Here is a 19,615-nt window from a genome sequence, read left to right on the forward strand (position 1 = left end):
GTGACTTCTGTTGACCAACCAAAACATTGTATAGCTAAAATAAACGACAGAGCAGAAAGTCTGCGCTGTCATTTGCTTTTGCGTAGAAGCTGCGATGCTTTATTGAGTTTGAATTATAGATTCTGCTTTTCCCAGCAAAAGCTGTAAACATGATTCTTTTTTTGTCCTTTTCAGCAGCATGGCATCCACAGTCACGTTAGAAGATGCCCTGTCCAATGTGGACCTGCTGGAGGAGCTGCCGCTCCCGGACCAGCAGCCATGCATCGAGCCCCTCCCTTCCTCCGTCATGTTTCAGGTCAGTGCTGACAGCTTCGTTTTGCCACGTTCCAACCCCCTATACAATCTGATAAGGCACACTTCCTCTGCTGCATGCAGTTGTTTTATGATGATACTTTGTCTGTACAGAGACATAGTTCTTCTTACTAACATAGTTTAGATACAGTAGTTAATTTCTGTGTGACCAAGTTTGTATTGGATTATTTCTGTTGTGGGGGATGAGAATAAAATGAGAATGAGAATAAAATAATTCATAAATAAACAATCAAAATTATAGTAGTAATAATAATAATACTACTAATAATAAACAACAGACATGAACATACATTCACAAACAAGTGTGAACATGTACATACATGACATTAGGTATAGTTTCTCTCCAAATTTATTTGGCACCATGGCAACAGAGGAACTTCTTTCGTCTTTTCTCCCCCGATCCAGAAATCCATAACTCTTAACTTCCTCCTTTACTTTCTCGTCATGGACCACTATCCCCCTTCCTAACTTTCAGTTACAGTATAACAGTTCCAAATCATCATCAATCTCGGGACATGGATGGACCGGAGCCCCTACCTACACCAACCATAAATAGCTTTGTGATATCAATATTTGGTCATAGATGATCACTACTATTTAACATGATTAGTCATTGACTTTGTAAATAACATCCTTTCAAATAAAGTACCTTTCTAACAATGGATTTTCTTGAACTTAAAATACAATTCAACTGAAAAACAATGTTAAATAAATGTAAATAAATTGTAAGATAAATAAAAATAATAATAATATAGTATATTTGTTTAAAGAAATATTGTAAAAATAAAATAAAAAACATCAAACATATTGTAGTGCACCGCCACAACCTCCTAAAAACTCCTGAACATATATTTAACATTTTGGTAAACTGGATTCAACATATTGCAGTCAAAAAAGCACCGTGTTGAAAGAAAGAGTTTGCTGGATTTATAACACAAGACAAACGGAGAGCATTATTGTGAAACAGAATGCAGCATTACAAACCTTTTTATGGAAAAATCTTATCTTGATTCCCTTTTTTTTTGGTATTGTTGGACAACAAAATCGGGATTTGAAAGAAAAATCTGATTAAGCGCCCAGCTATAACATACTAGCTTATTGTTTTTGCCATTTTTGACATATCACAGTGTTGAAATATGGGTGTCATTTTTGTAAAAATGATTTTTATATCTTCCCACAGCCAAACTTCAACACCAACTTTGAGGACCGCAATGCATTCGTCACCGGCATCGCCAGATACATTGAGCAGGCCACCGTCCACTCCAGCATGGTACAGTAGGAGGCTCACATCTCTGGGAAATCACTTCTTAGCACTTCAGTTTTCAGTGTCCGTTCTCTTTAACCTCAGCAACGACTTGGTGGGGAAAAATAAATCCACCAGAATGGGGTCAAAGGCTTGTTGTTGTGTGCAGGATCTGGTAAGGGACTTGCCTCTCCCACCAGAGCATTTGGTATTGTCTTGTAGACCGCTTCCAGGATCCAAGCCCAGAAGCAAATGGCCTGCAGACAAACAGATGCTTTGGACCATCTCTGAACAGGAATAATAGGGCTTTGTGTTTAATTAGTGAGGGATAATTGCTCGGGGTCTGAATCAAACAGCACTTTGTATGAAGGCAGGACTGTCTTGATAACACTAACGTCCTTCTCTGGCACCGACTGGGAATAAATGACTTAGAAGAGAAGCAACGATGCGTGCAGCCTGTAGTCCTTATGTACTGTATGTGTGTTGTTTTGTGTCTGGCTTTAGTCGAATTTGATCTTCAGGGATCAACATGACTGACTGGTTTTGTTTGTATAATCAGAATGTCATGTTGGAGGAGGGGCAGGAATACGCCATCATGCTGTACACCTGGAGGAGCTGCTCACGTGCAATACCACAGGTAATCAATCACCTTAAGTTGTTTTCACACGGCCGCACATCAACCGTCCTGTCAACCACCTATCTTCAAGAGGGATTCCCAACAATGCAAAGCATTTTTTAGAAACGGCCGTGTATCCCCCAGGCAGCAGAAAAAGAATCTCCAGTTGATGACGTTGTTTCTCTGAACACCCTTAACAAATCTTACTGTCTTTTTCTCTCTCAGGTGAAATGCAACGAACAGCCCAACAGAGTGGAGATCTATGAGAAGACAGTGGAGGTCCTGGAGCCAGAAGTCACCAAACTGATGAATTTCATGTACTTCCAGGTGATTTACATTTAGCGGTGACCCTTTCTTGACTGTCCACAGTAAAAAAAAACAACTAATCATTTCTCATCTCGTTGTCTCTTCCAGCGCACAGCAATTGACCGTTTCTGCGGAGAAGTCCGTCGTCTCTGTCACACAGAGCGCAGAAAAGACTTTGTCTCTGAGGCATACCTGCTTACCCTCGGAAAATTCATCAACATGTTCGCCGTGCTGGATGAGCTGAAGAACATGAAATGCAGCGTCAAGAACGACCACTCCGCCTACAAACGGTATTCAGGAGCGTTGAAAGTTAAAGGAATACTTCACCCCCAGAATCAACATTTGTATATGATTTACTCAGCCAGTGTTACCTTCAATTCTTGGTGAAAAACTTTCTCCAAATGCCTCCAAACTGAACGAAGAATTTGCTCAGTTCTTTTTTCACCTCAGGGGCATATGAGAATGTTTCTTTAGCAGTTCAAGGTAACACTGGGTGAGTAAGTGATGTACAAACAATCATTTTGAGGGTGAAGTATTTAAACTGCATGCATTCACACACCTGATTACCCCAACAGACACTAGATGGCAGCATCACTCAGCGTCCTTGAAGACCATTTTCTACGTTTCAACTCATTACTTGGACGGTATTTATGTTAACCAGGGATTCAGGTTTTCAACACAGGGGAAATGGTAAACATCCGTATTTGAATGGATAGAAGAGAGCGTCAGTGCTCTAGGAATATAATGAGCTTTGGAACTTCAGTTCCCATAATTGTGGGGATGTAAACAGGAAGTATATTGCCATGAACTCAGTTGTTTAGCCGTGAGCTACAACTCAAGTCCCATTTTGTATGCCTAAATTTGTTTTCACTTTGGCAAATTGGCGCTATTAAAAGTATGCAGGCCATTAGCAATTCAAAACAACACAGCATGCATCATCTCTGTGGTGTTTATACCATTCATGATTCAAAAGTGTGTCAGCACAGCCCCAATCATGAAGGAAGCATCAAGTGAGCCATTGTACGGATCAGTAGTCCCTGTGGTGCAGCCAAAGCAAAAAATAAGAGCACACTCCTTCCACCTGTTTATTTCATTACAAAAAGATATAATCATAATATGAATTTCACATGAGACGCACAACTGAAGGGCAAATAAATTCCTCTAAAATAATTGTTTTTCTCCTGTCTTACTCCTTTATAAAAGACCAAAACTGACTCCAGACAAGTAAACGTGATTGGGTTCTCTGTCATCAGCTCAACCAACTCTCTATATTCAGGTCTAACTTGACTCACTAACTAATGGCTAAAATGCAGCCTGTTACTAGAGCAAATGTTAGCTTAGATATCTTGGGTAAACATGACCTGTCCCCCAAGGGGCATAGTTGAAATGATTCAGGCACAACTGATTTCCTATGATTTCTATGCAGATTTATGGATATTTATTCACAATGGGCATTGGCTGTGTCACAGGGAAGTTACACTGAATCTCCAAATATGTGAGACATGTTGAGTTACAACTGCGAAGGCTTCATGTTTTCTCACAAATTTTCATGTCTCATTACCCCTTGGGCCGGTCGCTTGAAAACCTCTGTGTTAGACTGACAGAAGACAGTTCTGGTGTATTTATGTTTTTTTTTATATTTCTTTTTTAATTAAAACAATCTGTTTCTTGCCTTTGCCCAGAGCTGCCCAGTTCCTCAGAAAAATGTCTGAGCCTTCATCCATCCAGGAGTCTCAGAACCTGTCCATGTTCCTGGCAAACCACAATAAAATCACTCAGGTTGGTCACATGTGCACTATACTGTTCATTCAACATTATTACGATTAGATCAATTTGACTCACGGCATATAATGGACCCACTATTTGCAATTTTGTGTGATGTGCTCCAGTTTTCTTACCTCGCTATTATCAGACTGTTTACCCTGTTAAATTAAAGAGAGTGTTGAGGCTGAGGTGAATCAAGGTCTGGGAAACGTAGAGAAAATTGAAAAGTATGAAAGTGTGAAGAGTGAATTTATATTTTGAGTAATAGAATTCTGCCTGTGCTGTGTTCCAGTCTTTGCAGCAGCAGTTGGAAGTGATTAATGGATACGAGGAGCTTCTGGCAGACATTGTCAACCTGTGTGTCGATTACTATGAAAACAAGATGTACCTCACCCCCAATGAGAAGCACATGCTACTCAAAGTAAGTGAAGCCCTGCGACCTCCACTCTACACTTTACTCCAGCATGGCTGACAGTAATGGACATCCTATATCCTGTTCCACTTCCTAGGTAATGGGGTTTGGCTTGTACCTCATGGATGGAAACAGCAGCAACATCTACAAACTAGATGCCAAGAAGAGAATTAACCTGACCAAGATTGACAAGTTTTTCAAGGTATGGAAGGATACACATGCTGTATGTCAACCCTACACACATGAACACATTTTGTCACGTCATATTCTAATTCATCACAGTGCAGCATATATTCAATTTTCACTATTTACCGGTCAATACGAATCAGTTTATACATTTTATATAATTTACATTTTAAAAAGAAACATTATAAATCATTCCGCGATCAAAAAGTGTTGTGTTCATACAAATATTGCATTACTAAAGAAGGCAGCTGGGCAAGTGAACCAGACAGGAAATGATTGTCCAAATGACCTTGCTTTTAAATATACGTCCTCTTTTGTATTGCATTTCAGGTACATATACATATATACTCTAATGACTATAATTACCAGGTAATAGTCTTTGATTGTAATTGCTGCCTTTAAATCTTCAGTAACCCCAGGGTGTGCCTAATGGCAGCCATGAATGACATGCGGCTCTATTAAATTGTTCCGAGGATAGACAGACCTCCACAGCGCTGTGTTGGTGCTGGAGTATGGTCTGGATACACCGCTTATTATTCTGTGATGGTGGAAAAACGGTCTAGGTTGACTGTATTTGTTTTGAACCAATCACAGTTGGCGTTGCTAAGCCGCAGTTGCAGCAACAGTGTCGAATCGATAGGTCGATAAAATGTCTTGTTTAGTTTGTAGTCAAAGATATTCAGGTTACAATGATATAAAACAGAAAGAACACAGCAAATCCTGAAGCTGAAACAAGGGGGTGTGTGGTGTTTTTGCTTAAAAAATAACATCAGCAATTAAATTTTGCTGATTATTTGTCTGTCAGTCATCTTAGTGATTCATTGATTAATCCTTGTAGCTCTATTATACATTTGAATATTGTTATTCACACACGATAAAATAAAATAAAATGCTGTTACATGGTATGATTCGGGATGGTTGTTATTATAATTTATTCAATTAATCAGTGAATTAAAACTGCAACTGCAACTACAATGACCAAGTTTCTACAATGGGTCATTTGCACATGTGTTTGTCCGGGCTTCCACTGTTTAATAAGGTATTATTGTGTCCTTGATGTTCACAGCAACTGCAGGTGGTCCCTCTGTTTGGTGACATGCAGATTGAGTTGTCTCGGTACATCAAGACCAGTGCTCACTTTGAAGAGAACAAATCTAGGTGAGAGGAAAACACACTTTTTGTGGGATCGGGATGTTTCTACGAGCTGCAACGGTCAAATAAGAGATATGACATATATATATGTATATATACATATATATGTGTGTGTGTGTGTATATATATATATATATATATATATATATATATATATATATATATATATGTATATGTCTATATATATGTATATGTGTATATATGTATGTATATATATATGTATGTATATGTGTATATATGTATATATGTATGTACGGTATATATATATATATATATATATACATCTGTAACAAATAACAGAATCAAAGTAATTGCCTTGTTTTTTATTTCACACGTAACTTAAGGCCACATTTTCTTTTCCCACGGTCATTGAAAAGTCATGTAGTTTCTAATCTAATTTTCCTGGCCTGAAAAACTCACGGAATTAGTGAAATCCTTGAAAGTTTTTGGAAAGGTCAAGGAATTTTGAGGTGTGTAATGAAATGCATTGACTCAACATAGCTCTGCCTCTAATATGCATGCGGTTTTGTTTTCTTGATTTCCATGTAGGCCAGCTAGCTGAAACTATGTTTGAATCATTTGAATCTGATATGTTTGAATAAGTGCATAATTTACATGTCATGGCTCTTATAAGCTTATGTATGCATTTATTATTTAGGCTTATGTTACGACATTGTTTTCACGCTTGCATCCAGCAAAGAGTTCGTAATCAAATGCGTTAAGAAATATCGAGTATTTGAAAATGAATTTAATTTGCATACAATAATAACAATTGGACTTCATTATACTTTAAAGTTCTGTTGTTGTATGTTATATGTCGTGAATGGTCATGGAAATTGTATTATTGGTTGTTTGGGAACTCTTAACAGCAAACATGAATTTATTCTACTAATAAGTACTGTTTGTGTATATCAAACCCATGTATGCTACTATTTAAATGGTATCCTGCTGCATCTTCGTCTTCTTCTCCATTCTTCCCTGTGTTTTTTCTTCCTTTCAGTGTTGGTCTTTCTTAAAAACACGTCCCTATGTTCCCTCACTCTGCTTCTCTCCTCTCTCTTACCCCCTAGGTGGACTTGCACGTCTATATCCAGCAGCCCCCAGTACAACATCTGCGAGCAGATGATTCAGATCCGCGAGGATCATATGCGCTTCATCTCGGAGCTGGCTCGCTATAGCAACAGTGAGGTAAGTATAGAAATTCATAGGGCTTAAAGTGAGTCACTCGGGTACGACCATCATTGAGGTCTCTGAGTTGAGCATATGCTGCTGAAGAGTGGATCAGTACATTACATGCTTATTTACCAGCTTTTCATCACATAGGAAAAAAGATAAAGTACATCCACCACCTGGCTGTTTTCACAGCCAATCTCCTGTTCAAGTGGACCAAAAGAGCTCTTTCTTATTTGAGGGCAATTTGAATTCCCACTGGTGATGTAACAGGCTTTTGAGCAGCTGTTTTGCCCCAGTGGATTTTCAAGGGGTCACAATTGAGTGTGATTTAGATGGAAATGTAACTGACTTGTGGATCAAAATTACTGATGTACTGAGGACAGAGATGTCTGGGGCCTGTCTGGTGAAATTATCTCAGCTTTTTTCCCAACCATGCTATTTTTAATTTAGACACTGCAGGCAAAAACATAATTTCTTCAGGCACTGAATTTTGAGATTTTGGGCTACTTTTGAGCATACGCTTCTCTCACACCAACAGACTAATGGCAAGAAGTGTGTGTGTGTGTGTGCGTGTGTTTTTCAGAGGGGTTTGTTCATATGTCATTCCTAGTTAGATTTATGTAACATTTTATTCCTAAAATGTATAGTATGGATCTTGACAGTATTTGATAGCATTTTCTGATTTCTGATAAAAAGGAGACATCTGAAATCCCCCTCTGTATAAACCTTTGACTCTAACGTCAACAAAATGAAACATTTTTTGGCTTTATCCAATGTTCAGATTCCAGTTGAAAATAAGCACATTTATTATTATTATTGCATATTTAGTCATATAATTTCAGAAAATGTTAAGTCAGTGGTTCCTATTGGTTCCCTTTGTAGATAGCCCCTCCTTCTCCTCATTAACCACGGCTGTACTGGTGAAGCCAGGGGTGGGATATGCCTTGTTTGTGTCACATTTGTTGTGACATTTGGTGAAGAATCATCTTCTGCTTTATTTTTACCCGTCATTCCTTTCAAAAAGTCGTCAATGTTTTGCTAGCAGTGCAGAACCATGCATCATTTACATTAAGACCCCAGTTTGGGAACCACTGATATAATTGGTTAAGTGGAGGAGTTTCATGGTGATATCTGTTAGTTCAAATATTTGTCCTATTCACATGTAGTGTTTCCTCCTAATTAAGCCATTAAGTTTGTCAGTTTTGCCACTACTGTGACAGGATTTTATATTGTCGGCAGTCAGCGTTCACTCCGGTGTGTTTAAAGTGTGTTAATCTGTGTCCCTGTAGGTGGTGACTGGATCAGGGCGTCAGGAATCCCAAAAGACTGATTCTGAGTACAGGAAGCTGTTTGACTTGGCCCTGCAGGGCATGCAGCTGCTCTCCCAGTGGAGCGCTCACGTCATGGAAGTGGTGAGGAAGCACAAACTGAACAGAAAGGAAAAACATGGAATCTGTTGAGATATAGTTGAGACTGTATTAAGGGCTTTTTATTTTTGTGTAAATTCTTAAACACTGAAAAGAGCTGCAGAAGATCAATACTGTACTGGTAGTTACTTTAATGGATAGCACATTACTCCCTGATTAATTTATGGTTAGCGTTGATTTTTTTGTCTGGTCACATCTCTTAAAAACGTCCGGACTTTCCCCACAGTACTCCTGGAAACTGGTTCATCCAACCGACAAGTACTCCAACAAGGAGTGCCCAGACAACGCTGAGGAGTACGAGAGAGCCACCAGATACAACTACACATGCGAGGAGAAGTTTGCTCTTGTGGAGGTCAGTTAGGACTTCATCACACACACACATATGTTTTTTTTTAACTAGAAGTCTTGTCAGTCTCGTCATGTTGTGCTTTTGGCAGGTGATGGCGATGATAAAGGGGCTGCAGGTGTTGATGGGACGCATGGAGAGTGTGTTCAATCACGCCATCCGTCACACCATCTACTCAGCTCTGCAGGACTTTGCTCAAGTCACTCTGCGCGACCCACTGCGACAGGCCATCAAGAAGAAGAAGAATGTCATCCAGAGGTATGGACCAAATCTCCAAATCGCACATTCGCATCCCAGCTGCAGATTGTCACTCAGGGCCCGTATGTAAAGGTTATCATGTATGTGCAGTATTCAATCCCTGTACTCTGGAGTGCTTACAAAAACTTTGTACTTATACTCCGCAAATGTGTATCTCAGTTCCCAAAGTATGGCACTGCTGGCCAATGACTCAAATAGAGGCAGACTTGAGAGGTGGCTTTTTTTTATAGTTATATAAAAAAAAACATGTACTGTGGCTACCACTGTTGAAAGCTCCATCAGTGAAGGATGTGAGTATAAGTACATAATGACATATTTTATTTCGCTTTACAGGAATGTTTAAAGCTGCTGTACTCAAATCAAATGATTTTGTTCCCATGGTCCCAAAACATGTTTTTGCCGGTTTAATCAATGTAAATAGTTCCATTTTTGCTTGAAGTATCCCTTTTAAGGCCAGTGCTACAAATGTAAAAGATATGAACTTTGAAACATTTCTTTTTTCATAGCCTGACATAACTATATTTATGCAGGAAGAATCATATATTTTGGATGTGATGGTGAATCTGTTTTCCTGCGGATATCCCAGAATGCTCCAGTAAACTATGCAGCTGCTCCTTTTAGAAATCTCTGTGGTGTATAAAAGATTGAACCCTGCTGAGTTGCTAAGGCCCTCCAGCAAATTTGCCACAAGCATCAATACTCTCTGCATACTTAATATGACAATCATAATTCACAATGGAAGCTGTATGCGGCCGTTCCACTTGTTGATGAGAAAACACATTACAGTTTTCTAATCGTCCTCTCACCGCAGCGTCCTCCAGGCCATCCGGAAGACCGTGTGTGACTGGGAGACGGGCCGGGAGCCACACAACGACCCCGCCCTCCGTGGAGAAAAAGATCCCAAGGGTGGCTTCGACATCAAAGTCCCTCGCCGAGCAGTGGGCCCGTCCAGTACACAGGTCTCCCATCCACACCTCTACTCATGAACTCATTCATAACTGCACCTAACCTTTCCTTGTTATCCTTTCCCACACATTCTGGCTGCTGCAAATCCACATTAATCAGGCTTATGAAGTGCCCCTATAAGCCCCTCCGGTCTGAGCTAAGGTCATGTCAAAGTTTAATTAAGGGAGATAATATAAGTTTGAAGATCTCGGGCTCTCATCTACATAAAGCCTGTTCTGTATTCTGTTTTGTTCTCTCTCCGGTTCTTTCTGAGTGACTATTAATAAGCCTTTCTTCTGTGAGTGCACTTGTGTATCCATACATTACAGCGCTGAATACTGAATATGTTTTATATCACACATCTTTTTATTTTTTATTAGCTTCCCTTAGGTTGAATAAACCGCACACATTAATCAGCTTAGAGCTCGGTTCCAAGAAATAATCTGTATTCCAGGTGGAGGACTACAAAGCCCAGCTAAACTATCACCTTCTGTGTTTATCTCCCCCGAATCAACAGATTTATACTCTAGTGTTTCCAGTAGTAAATAAAAATCATGAAAACAGATCTAGGAAAATGTTGCCTACTGAGATGAACTCAAGCATATTTTGAGTAATAGTTAAAAAAGAAAATGCTCTGCCGATTCCTGCTGATGGTGGAAAGAGTTCACATTCTTTTCTCTTTGTGTTGCCTCCTGTGCCTTACAGGAGTTTTTATATAGTCTACGCCCGCAATTAGATTTTAAAACCAGTAAATGAAGGATGTGTAACTTTTAGGTTATAAGATTTCGCTTTCATTGTTTCTCTTTTTCAATGAATCATCTACTATGGTTTGTGACTCTGCTACTGTTCTTTCTGTGCAGCTCTACATGGTGAGAACAATGCTGGAGTCTCTCGTTGCGGACAAGAGTGGCTCTAAGAAGACTCTGCGCAGCGGTTTGGAAGGCCCCACCATCCTGGATATTGAGAAGTTTCACCGCGAGTCCTTCTTTTACACTCATCTGCTGAACTTCAGTGGTAAGAAAAAGGGAACAGTTTATCCATACAGCTCATGAGAGCCCTTTGCTCGCTATATAATTGCCGTAAGATGAATGTTTCTAGTGTAACCTTTCCTCTTCCTCTATGCAGAGACCTTGCAGCAGTGTTGTGACCTTTCCCAGCTCTGGTTCAGGGAATTCTTCCTGGAGCTCACAATGGGCCGCAGAATACAGTTCCCCATCGAGATGTCCATGCCCTGGATCCTCACCGACCACATCCTGGAGACAAAGGAAGCATCCATGATGGAGTGAGCATAGCATTCAGTATCTTTTTTTGTTTTCTGTTTGTTTTTTTTTACTCCACCCCAGTTTCACACCCCCAACAATTGTTACATGGTGTCTACACAGCCACGTCTTTCAGTCGTTCCTCTCACGCACGTCTACGCAGTTCACACAACGGCTCATGTTTCACTCACGCTGTACTTACGTTTGTGAATGTGCCCCCAAAGTATATTATTACACTTCAGCTCTTGTTTTGTTTTTAGTTTTTCTCACCTAACTACACTGATGTAGAGCATGCTGGGCTCTGAGTACTGCCAAAATAGTGACCTATACTCAATGGTGTGCCTGAAAGCATCTTGTGTAGACGCAGACTGAGCAGTGAAGCTGTTGCTATTATTTATCTTATATCAGCCCTGCACTACTATTCATTTAAATTAGCCCGTGAATCAACAATCAAGCAGTGGAAAGCTAGATGGAGAAACTGCTGTGTAACCTCGGGATAATGACACTGGATACCGAGAAGCAGCAACTACCGGTTTAAACCTAAACCACAGACTGTATATACGGATGGACGACGCAGCTCCACTTCCTCCCACTGCGGTCCCACACACCTGCCCGACTCATCACAAGTCGATCACAGCTTTCAGTCACGACTTTCATCCTGTTTTTATAGCATTAAATAACTAATTACAAACAAACTTATCAAAAAAAATAGCACTTGAACATCAGTGAGCTACATAAAATGACCTTTAATGCAGCCAGCCACCTGGGGGCGATCCAGATGTTTTGGTTTCACTTTTGGGCAGCTGTCATGTGGTAGGTCCAGAAATGGCACCAGTGATTGTTTCCTTTCTGGAAAGTTATCCATAGAGTAATTTGATGGTTGGAGGTACTAAAACACCACATTGTGTCTTTTCCTTCTTCTAATCACATTTTGTGCTTTAAGACAGAGTTCTGACTGTGTGAGAGTATACGGGTCCTGACTGGCCACATGCATTAAGAATCTGCAGTGTTTTTTTCTTTTCTTTTTATCTTTTGTTTTCAAAAAGGACCCTGGGTAAAATCCTCAAAATTAGGATTAGGGGTAAATGTTTTCATGTCTGTTTTAAATCTTTGCTGCAGGATTATGTTGATACGAGGCAGGTTTTAGCCTACATAACCCAGTAAGCATATTAACTGGCAGGAAAGGGTTCACCAAAATGTTGTAAAAAAAGAAGAAAATGGTCTAAAATATTAAGTATATAGATGTTTAATATTAACAGCAATCATTTTAAGGAACCCAAATTCATTTCTGTCCAAATATTTGTGAAGCTCACTGTACAGTATATGTGAACCGTGATACGCTTGTAGTTGTAGCAGTATTATATGAAGCACATTGTAAGATTAGCTGTGCAGTACACTCAAGTTTGTTTTACATGTTTGATTCCTAAAAGTAGAATTTAAGTTTTGCATTTCCGACTGGTTTCTTGAAAGGTTTTGCTGAACTAGTGTCTAAAAAAACTGAAATGATGTCATCAGGGTTAATCTGCTTTGACGGATGTATTTTCTGCACTTTGTGTCTCGCTACATTTTCAGCACTAAATGCACCAATATGGAGGACTTGCTGTTTCTGTCTATCAGCCTTCCCTTCTTTTTTAACAAGTTGCCACATTCCAATCTCCACCTGTATTCACACTGTTGAACACAGCCATCATGTAACACTGGTACGGGTGTCTTGTACCCAAACAAAGGCTCTTTGAAATAAGTGTTTCTGTTTGAATCCTCTTCAGGTATGTGCTGTATCCCCTGGATTTGTACAACGACAGTGCACACTACGCCCTGACCAAATTCAAGAAGCAGTTCCTCTATGACGAAATAGAGGCTGAGGTAATAAAACATTTGGTTTGGGTGCTGGACAATTTGATGTTATAATAGAGCAAGAATACAGATTGTCACCTTTGCACAAGAACTGTGTGCCTTTTTTTATAATTTTCTTTAAGGCAATTTAAAAATATTGTCAGTTTTTTTTCCCATTAAAATGTCCGTCACAGATTATAACATGTATTCTTAAACACAGATGTTGATTCAAACCTCTTCTGTTATTTCAGGTGAACTTGTGCTTTGATCAGTTTGTCTACAAGCTGGCTGATCAGATATTTGCTTACTACAAGATTCTAGCAGGAAGGTAGGTGAAATATGCTCCATTAGTGACTCCCACTCTCAGTAGTTGCTAGGGGTTACAGCTAAAGAGTGTGAAGTATAATGTATGGTCTGATTTAAAAAATAATGTGTATATATATATTTATATTTGTTTAGGTGGCTTTATAAATAACAATCTGAATAGAAGCATCCAAATTGGTCATACAGACCTTAAGTACATTTATTGTCACAATAATCAGTAAGCAACAACTGCAATAGGCCAGTGCACCTTACACATATGCCACTGAGGCACGAAAAATAGTTATCAAGCCAGCAGACGAGATGAAATAGTTATATAAAAGTAATGGATACACAGTAAAAATAACAACCTTAAAGTAATGGATAAATGGTTGAAGGATCCAGTTTCTGCAAAGTAATAGTTGTTTGACTTGGCCAAATCAACCTAAACACGGTCACTTTAAGTGTATGAAAAAGTAATAATTTAACAGTTTTCACTTATTGTAGTGTTGTTTTACTTCTGCTTATAATCAGTTGAAGGGAGCGCATTTGGAACATGAATGAATTTGATAACGTTGTTGTTTGAGGTTTGGAACAGCTGTTGAAATGCACTTCATTCCACAAGAAATAGTTTTAAAAGCATAGAATAGCAATTAGTGAAGCACCCTGTAGAAGTAACTCGTCTCCTTCTCTGTTTATTTGAATCTCTCAGTCTTCTGCTTGACAAACGTTTGAGAGCCGACTGTAAGAACCAAGGGGCCAACATTCCCTGGCCCGCCTCCAACCGCTACGAGACACTGCTGAAGCAACGCCACGTCCAGGTACCAATCAGGCATTTTGTCCACTCTATGCTTCCACCTTTTGTTATTTTGGCCTCATACAGCACCTTACTAACTGGTTGTGGATCTCAGCTTCTAGGCCGCTCCATTGATCTGAACCGGCTCATCACTCAGAGGGTTTCCGCCGCCCTTTACAAGTCTCTGGAGCTGGCCATCAATCGCTTTGAGAGTGAGGACCTCACCTCAATCATGGTATGCTCATTTGAATCTTTTTTAACAAATCTTTGCTATAACTTTTTACTGTGTGTTGGTGTACAGTTGTGGGCATTGTGACATTTTTTTTACGTGTATTACTAATTTAAAGGAACTGGAAGGTCTTCTGGACATTAACCGCATGACGCACAAGCTCCTCAGTAAGTTCTTGACTCTGGACAGCTTGGACGCCATGTTCCGCGAGGCGAACCACAACGTGTCGGCCCCATACGGCCGGATAACTCTGCACGTCTTCTGGGAGCTCAATTATGACTTCTTGCCCAACTATTGCTACAACGGCTCCACCAACAGGTGCGTTACTTTGGGTCACTGTGTTGGTGTCACTACTGTGTTGTGTACTGCTGCTGGTAAACTACTGACGTGTTTGGAGGAGACAAAATATATCAAATATATTTTATAACATGGATTACTGCCAAAATGCGGCCATCTTGATTAATGGCCATTTGGTAGTTACATCAATTAATACTTGTAATACATAATAATACAGGTGGCACACAGTGATGGTGTCACTTGAAAATCATCTGCTCAGGGTCAGACGAACATTTCAAAAATAAATGCTGCTCAGATCCCTGTTTGCAGCAGATTATTTAATTGTATGGACTTTACGGATAAACCTTATGATGAATGGAGGAAAAGTAAAGTAAAAGTCTCAATGGGGGTAAAATAAGCAGTAACAGCCCTCATATAGTCTTCAACAAACACGTTTGACCTTGTTTGGCTGTTTTATATGCCAAATGTTTAATGTTCAATGTTTGGTTTGTCCAAATTCTGTTTTTGCTCTCTGCGTACTTGTATTTCTGATGATCAAGCCTAATCTGCACATAATGCTGCAGAAAGGTATTCTACAGCAGGAGAGTGGGAGGCATACCATACAGTAAAAGTGTGTGTTTAAACATCCAGCCACCCCTCATCGTATGCATTTTATACAGTACCGTCATCTTTTTGATGTTGGTGATGCATGTTTGATGAATCTCCATCTCGGTTCCAGGTTTGTGCGCACCGTCCTGCCTTTCTCTCAGGAGTTCCAGAGGGACAAGCCGCCCAACGCTCAGCCCCAGTACTTGTACGGGTCAAAGGTCAGTACACAATTTATAAATTTTTTTATTTCGGTCTGTGATCGTCCACATGTTGAAGCCAAACATTAATTTCATGTAAGTATACAAGCGGGAAAGCATCAAAATGGGAAATATATGAAAACATGCAAGGTAAATGGAAAGAAATGTAAACACAGTGATTAAAAAGTCTTTCATGAGCTTCTTATTTACAAGAGCAGTGGAAAACGTTATACAGATGTGTTGCATTTGCAGAACATTTATCATTGAACACTTTGGAGTGGCGAAGCAAGACTTTATCTTAAATGGTTCCTGTGAAAACATGTTTTTTTCACCTAAACACAAATGTGATTTTACAGAGCCCGGCAGGTGTCATTGAAAAAAGTTTCTGCTCTTGATGAAATCATTTGTGCTAGATCAGATCAGACTGTCCATCATGTCCCGTCCTGTTGGAGACCATTGGTAATGTTTGAGCTTGTGGCCTTAAACACACAAGGCACTTAAGAGTATTCTGCTTCAGCTTCTGGATGAAAGAGCAAGGTCACGTCACAGCACGCTGGTAATAAAAACTGAGTTGTGAGATTCAACCTTCTACTTTCAGCAGACAGTATTACAAAGGTACAGAATGTACAGACGAAATACTTCCTCAAATGTCTTTTCTTACTTTTCTCAAATACCCCTGCCTGTATTAATATTGTTGTCTGAACTTCTGTTCTCCATCTCTGGGCTGACCAACTCCCAGATCCATTTGCAAATCACTGACTGAATATTGCAGCAGAACTCTGTCTCTGTCTCCATGTCTCTATGGACAAGCTCGTTCTTTGTGAATTCATTTCAGTTTCATCCAGACAGCTTTTTCAGAAGGGCACACATTTAAATATCAAAGCACGTACATGTTAACACTGTTGCTAAATTAAAGTTCATCGCTCACTGACGTGCAGTAGAGAGAGAAAGCTGTGTGCAGCATGCGTTCTTGAAATCAGGTCGGCTCAGTAAGTGATCTCATTAAAACATTTTTTCAGCCTTTCCTGATGTTATTTGCCTTTAATTTCCTTTGAAATGACTTTTATATTGTACTGTATTTCCTTTGAAATTTTTTTTTTTTTTTCTAGTCTTACCCATATGCTCTAACCTTTTCCTCCACTGTATTGTTTTTTATACACCAAATCTTTTTTCCAGCTTTCCTTTAAAACCTGATGAGTTTATGACTTGTTTGTGTGACTTATTATTATTATTATTATTATTATTAATATATTATTATTATTACAGGCAGTGACATGAACAGTCATTACCACTGTAATTGAATGAGTAACGCAATAGGCACAGATGCCTATTTTGGTGAGACCAAATACTCCACGCTGGACAGACTGACAGGTTGTAAGGGTTATAGCTGCTGTGGTAATGTGGGCCAGTCACACGTAGCGTTCACTCGAAGAGCGCTTGCTGTGATTGACTGTGAGTGAAACCATACAAATCGACTTTATTTTCTAGATCTCGGCACAATAAGGATCAAATGCAGTTGCCGTTTGACTGGAGAAGTTTCAATGCTACTTGGTTATTGGGTTATTTTGGGTCGATACCTTAAAAGTATCACTGAAGTTCTTTTACAAATTAGATCTGATGGTGTTTCCTGGGTTTAGTTTTTTGGCCACCAGTAAACTCTGGTTTTACTGACAAAGTGATGCATGTAAAGCCTCTCAGTGACTTGGTTGCAGTTTGGCAGGAAGAACAGATGATAAAGTGTGTGTGACCATATTAGTAAGGTTTAAAGAGCAAGAATCAAGTAAATTGGTAATTCGAGAGCACAGATTAGTTTCTTTTTTCTCCATGACACCTCCCGGGCTCCGTTAAAAATGTCATCAGTGGATGAAAAGGCTCGGTCTTGGCGGAACAATGCTATGATGACCTCAATCCAGTTAGTTCAATCTGGCTCGGTGCCAGGCAGCTTAGCCAGAGTCCTGAGCTCATGGTCCTGGGTAATTTTCTGGCCCGTGGTCTTTGTTGAGAGGAGGGGGGGTTGCATGATGCTGGCACGTTTGGCACTCTCCTCGCTGGTGCGTCTGGGAGCATAGAGGTGTCCAGATCCAGACATGTCTTGGCGGACGGAGTTGGTCACAACATTCAAACAACCGTCTTCGTTTTGAGTGGGGAGGGAGCAGATGGTGTGCAGACATCCCCACAACAGAATGCCAGCAATGATCAGTAGCAAGATGCAGCAGGTCAGCCAGACGCCCATGGCGAGCTCCCAACCCGCCCTGTCGTGACCTTCGCTGCTGTCACTCGGAGTGCTGAACACCTGGCACTGGTCCCGCACCGGATTGGCTGCCTGACACGTCACACACAAGAAGTAGGCGGTCTGGGGCAGGAGGTTGGCCAGGTGTGTGCTGGTCTGACTGACGGGGATGCGTTCCTCGTGCATGAAACTTTTGCGCTTGTAGCCCATCAGCAGGCTGTTCCAGTTTGGGTCGTACATGACGCTGTAGAAGGTGTCCAGGCAGCCGGGGGACGACGGCCAGCTCACTCTGGCTGACGTGGCGGAGATGTTGTAGACCGCAATCCCCATAATGCAAAGTTGTTTTTCTGTAGTCTGTCTGTCTGCCACTAAAGACAAGTTGATATGAGTGAAGTATTTCCTCAGTTATTGCAGCCTTTGTGCTCTCAGAGTGTAATCATGAACTGGAAAAGAGAGATAACAGAAACACAGAGTGAGACACTGACTGAAGAAATGCACAATTTTTGTCATCACATCAGCAGGAAAATCGCAGGTTGGTCACTGTTGCTTGTTTGCTGTGATTAAAGATAGTTTTGGCCTCTTGGATTGCAGAACCTTTTAAAGGCAAAAATATCAGTCTCCTGTTCCGCCTATTTCCTTATAATAAAAACGCAGAGGTGATCAAAAATGTAATTACATCCTTTGCACATCCAGCTGGCAATGAATAGTGTTAATCATAATTAACTGAAAAATGTCATGGCCACATACCTAAATTCAAACACATGATGTGAAAGAACAATATTAAAGGATAAGATTGTCTGAAGGATTATCTGGAACAAAGTGCAGTGGCAGGAGGGAGATGAGCGTACGCACAGATGTTTAGTAAATTACATAATGCACAATGATTTTTGAAGAGGCTCATCTGGGCTGTTAACAGGACAGGTGGCAATATGGCAACCTTTAGACCTAGAACCCACCGGTTTGAATAGCATGACTAGTGGTTTTAGCTTTCCTATCTGCATTATTTGTAATATTTATTTAAACTTATAGTCAAACAGATGTCAGGTGGTGACAATAGAAGACTTTCAGGTGCTAATATTTCCCAAAATGTACTGTTCAATTATTTATAGGACAGAGTTGATCTTCAGTGTTCAAATGAATGTGAAATAATTACCTGTGAACGTGGTGTGTTTACTTCTCACCTTATTGGGAACGGGGCACATTCAAAATACATGGTCAAGTATGTTTTTTTTCAAATGGGCTCTTTTAAATATTGAAATGAAGAAATAATAGTTCTCCAATTATCCTTCAGTCTTCTAAAGTCTTCTAGTGTTTTTTTTTTTTTTTAATAATTTAGAATTCAAGTCAAGCCAGCAAGCCTACATCACTTTCATGTTACTGGCCCCTGGAGATGTCCACTAATAAAATTCAGATAATTCATCCTTTCACATCTACTTGTTTTGCGTCAGCTGTAACCCATAGCAACAAAACCTAATTATCCATATGGTAATGAGCCATGTTAAGAGAATAATTAGTGGCCATCCATGCAAAGCGTTACTTACCAGAAAAACACTGCGAGCACGTGTTGAACATGCCAATCTGTCGCGTCTGAGGTGCTGGTTGGCGTAGACTGTCCTGCAATCCTTTCATTCACGCATTGTAAGATCCACTATCACTGTATCAAGTGCTCTGACTGGTGTTGCTGTGGAGGTTTTGAACTTTAGGAGTGGACCACAGATATGTGTGTGCTCGTCTCTGCTGCTGCCA

General features: G+C 40.1%; 2 protein-coding genes across 3 annotated transcripts in view; one reads left to right on the top strand and one right to left on the bottom strand.

Moving 5' to 3' along the window:
* Positions 1-19,615, top strand: part of cyfip1 (cytoplasmic FMR1 interacting protein 1) — a 34,115-nt gene that overhangs the window by 6,265 nt on the left and 8,235 nt on the right. The window contains exons 2-23 of one of the 2 annotated variants that reach the window (XM_083911207.1): positions 178-295; positions 1,493-1,582; positions 2,115-2,192; positions 2,397-2,498; positions 2,586-2,767; positions 4,160-4,256; positions 4,534-4,662; positions 4,751-4,855; positions 5,906-5,997; positions 7,062-7,179; positions 8,454-8,576; positions 8,818-8,943; positions 9,029-9,195; positions 10,007-10,154; positions 11,001-11,154; positions 11,266-11,422; positions 13,166-13,262; positions 13,484-13,560; positions 14,245-14,353; positions 14,444-14,563; positions 14,676-14,875; positions 15,573-15,660. In XM_083911207.1, coding sequence (XP_083767333.1) covers positions 179-295; positions 1,493-1,582; positions 2,115-2,192; positions 2,397-2,498; positions 2,586-2,767; positions 4,160-4,256; positions 4,534-4,662; positions 4,751-4,855; positions 5,906-5,997; positions 7,062-7,179; positions 8,454-8,576; positions 8,818-8,943; positions 9,029-9,195; positions 10,007-10,154; positions 11,001-11,154; positions 11,266-11,422; positions 13,166-13,262; positions 13,484-13,560; positions 14,245-14,353; positions 14,444-14,563; positions 14,676-14,875; positions 15,573-15,660 — 2,676 coding nt within the window. In that variant the 5' untranslated portion in view covers position 178. Of the gene's footprint in view, positions 1-174; positions 296-1,492; positions 1,583-2,114; positions 2,193-2,396; positions 2,499-2,585; positions 2,768-4,159; positions 4,257-4,533; positions 4,663-4,750; positions 4,856-5,905; positions 5,998-7,061; positions 7,180-8,453; positions 8,577-8,817; positions 8,944-9,028; positions 9,196-10,006; positions 10,155-11,000; positions 11,155-11,265; positions 11,423-13,165; positions 13,263-13,483; positions 13,561-14,244; positions 14,354-14,443; positions 14,564-14,675; positions 14,876-15,572; positions 15,661-19,615 lie in introns of both variants that reach the window. The other variant, XM_083911206.1, reaches the window with a different exon arrangement.
* On the bottom strand, positions 16,822-19,248 carry fndc9 (fibronectin type III domain containing 9). Its single transcript, XM_083940278.1, has one exon. It carries the CDS (start codon positions 18,197-18,199, stop codon positions 17,558-17,560), a length of 642 nt encoding a protein of 213 aa, XP_083796404.1. The 5' UTR covers positions 18,200-19,248; the 3' UTR covers positions 16,822-17,557.

Source organism: Echiichthys vipera (genome assembly GCF_963691815.1).
Source record: "Echiichthys vipera genome assembly, chromosome: 3".
NCBI lineage: Eukaryota > Metazoa > Chordata > Actinopteri > Perciformes > Trachinidae > Echiichthys > Echiichthys vipera.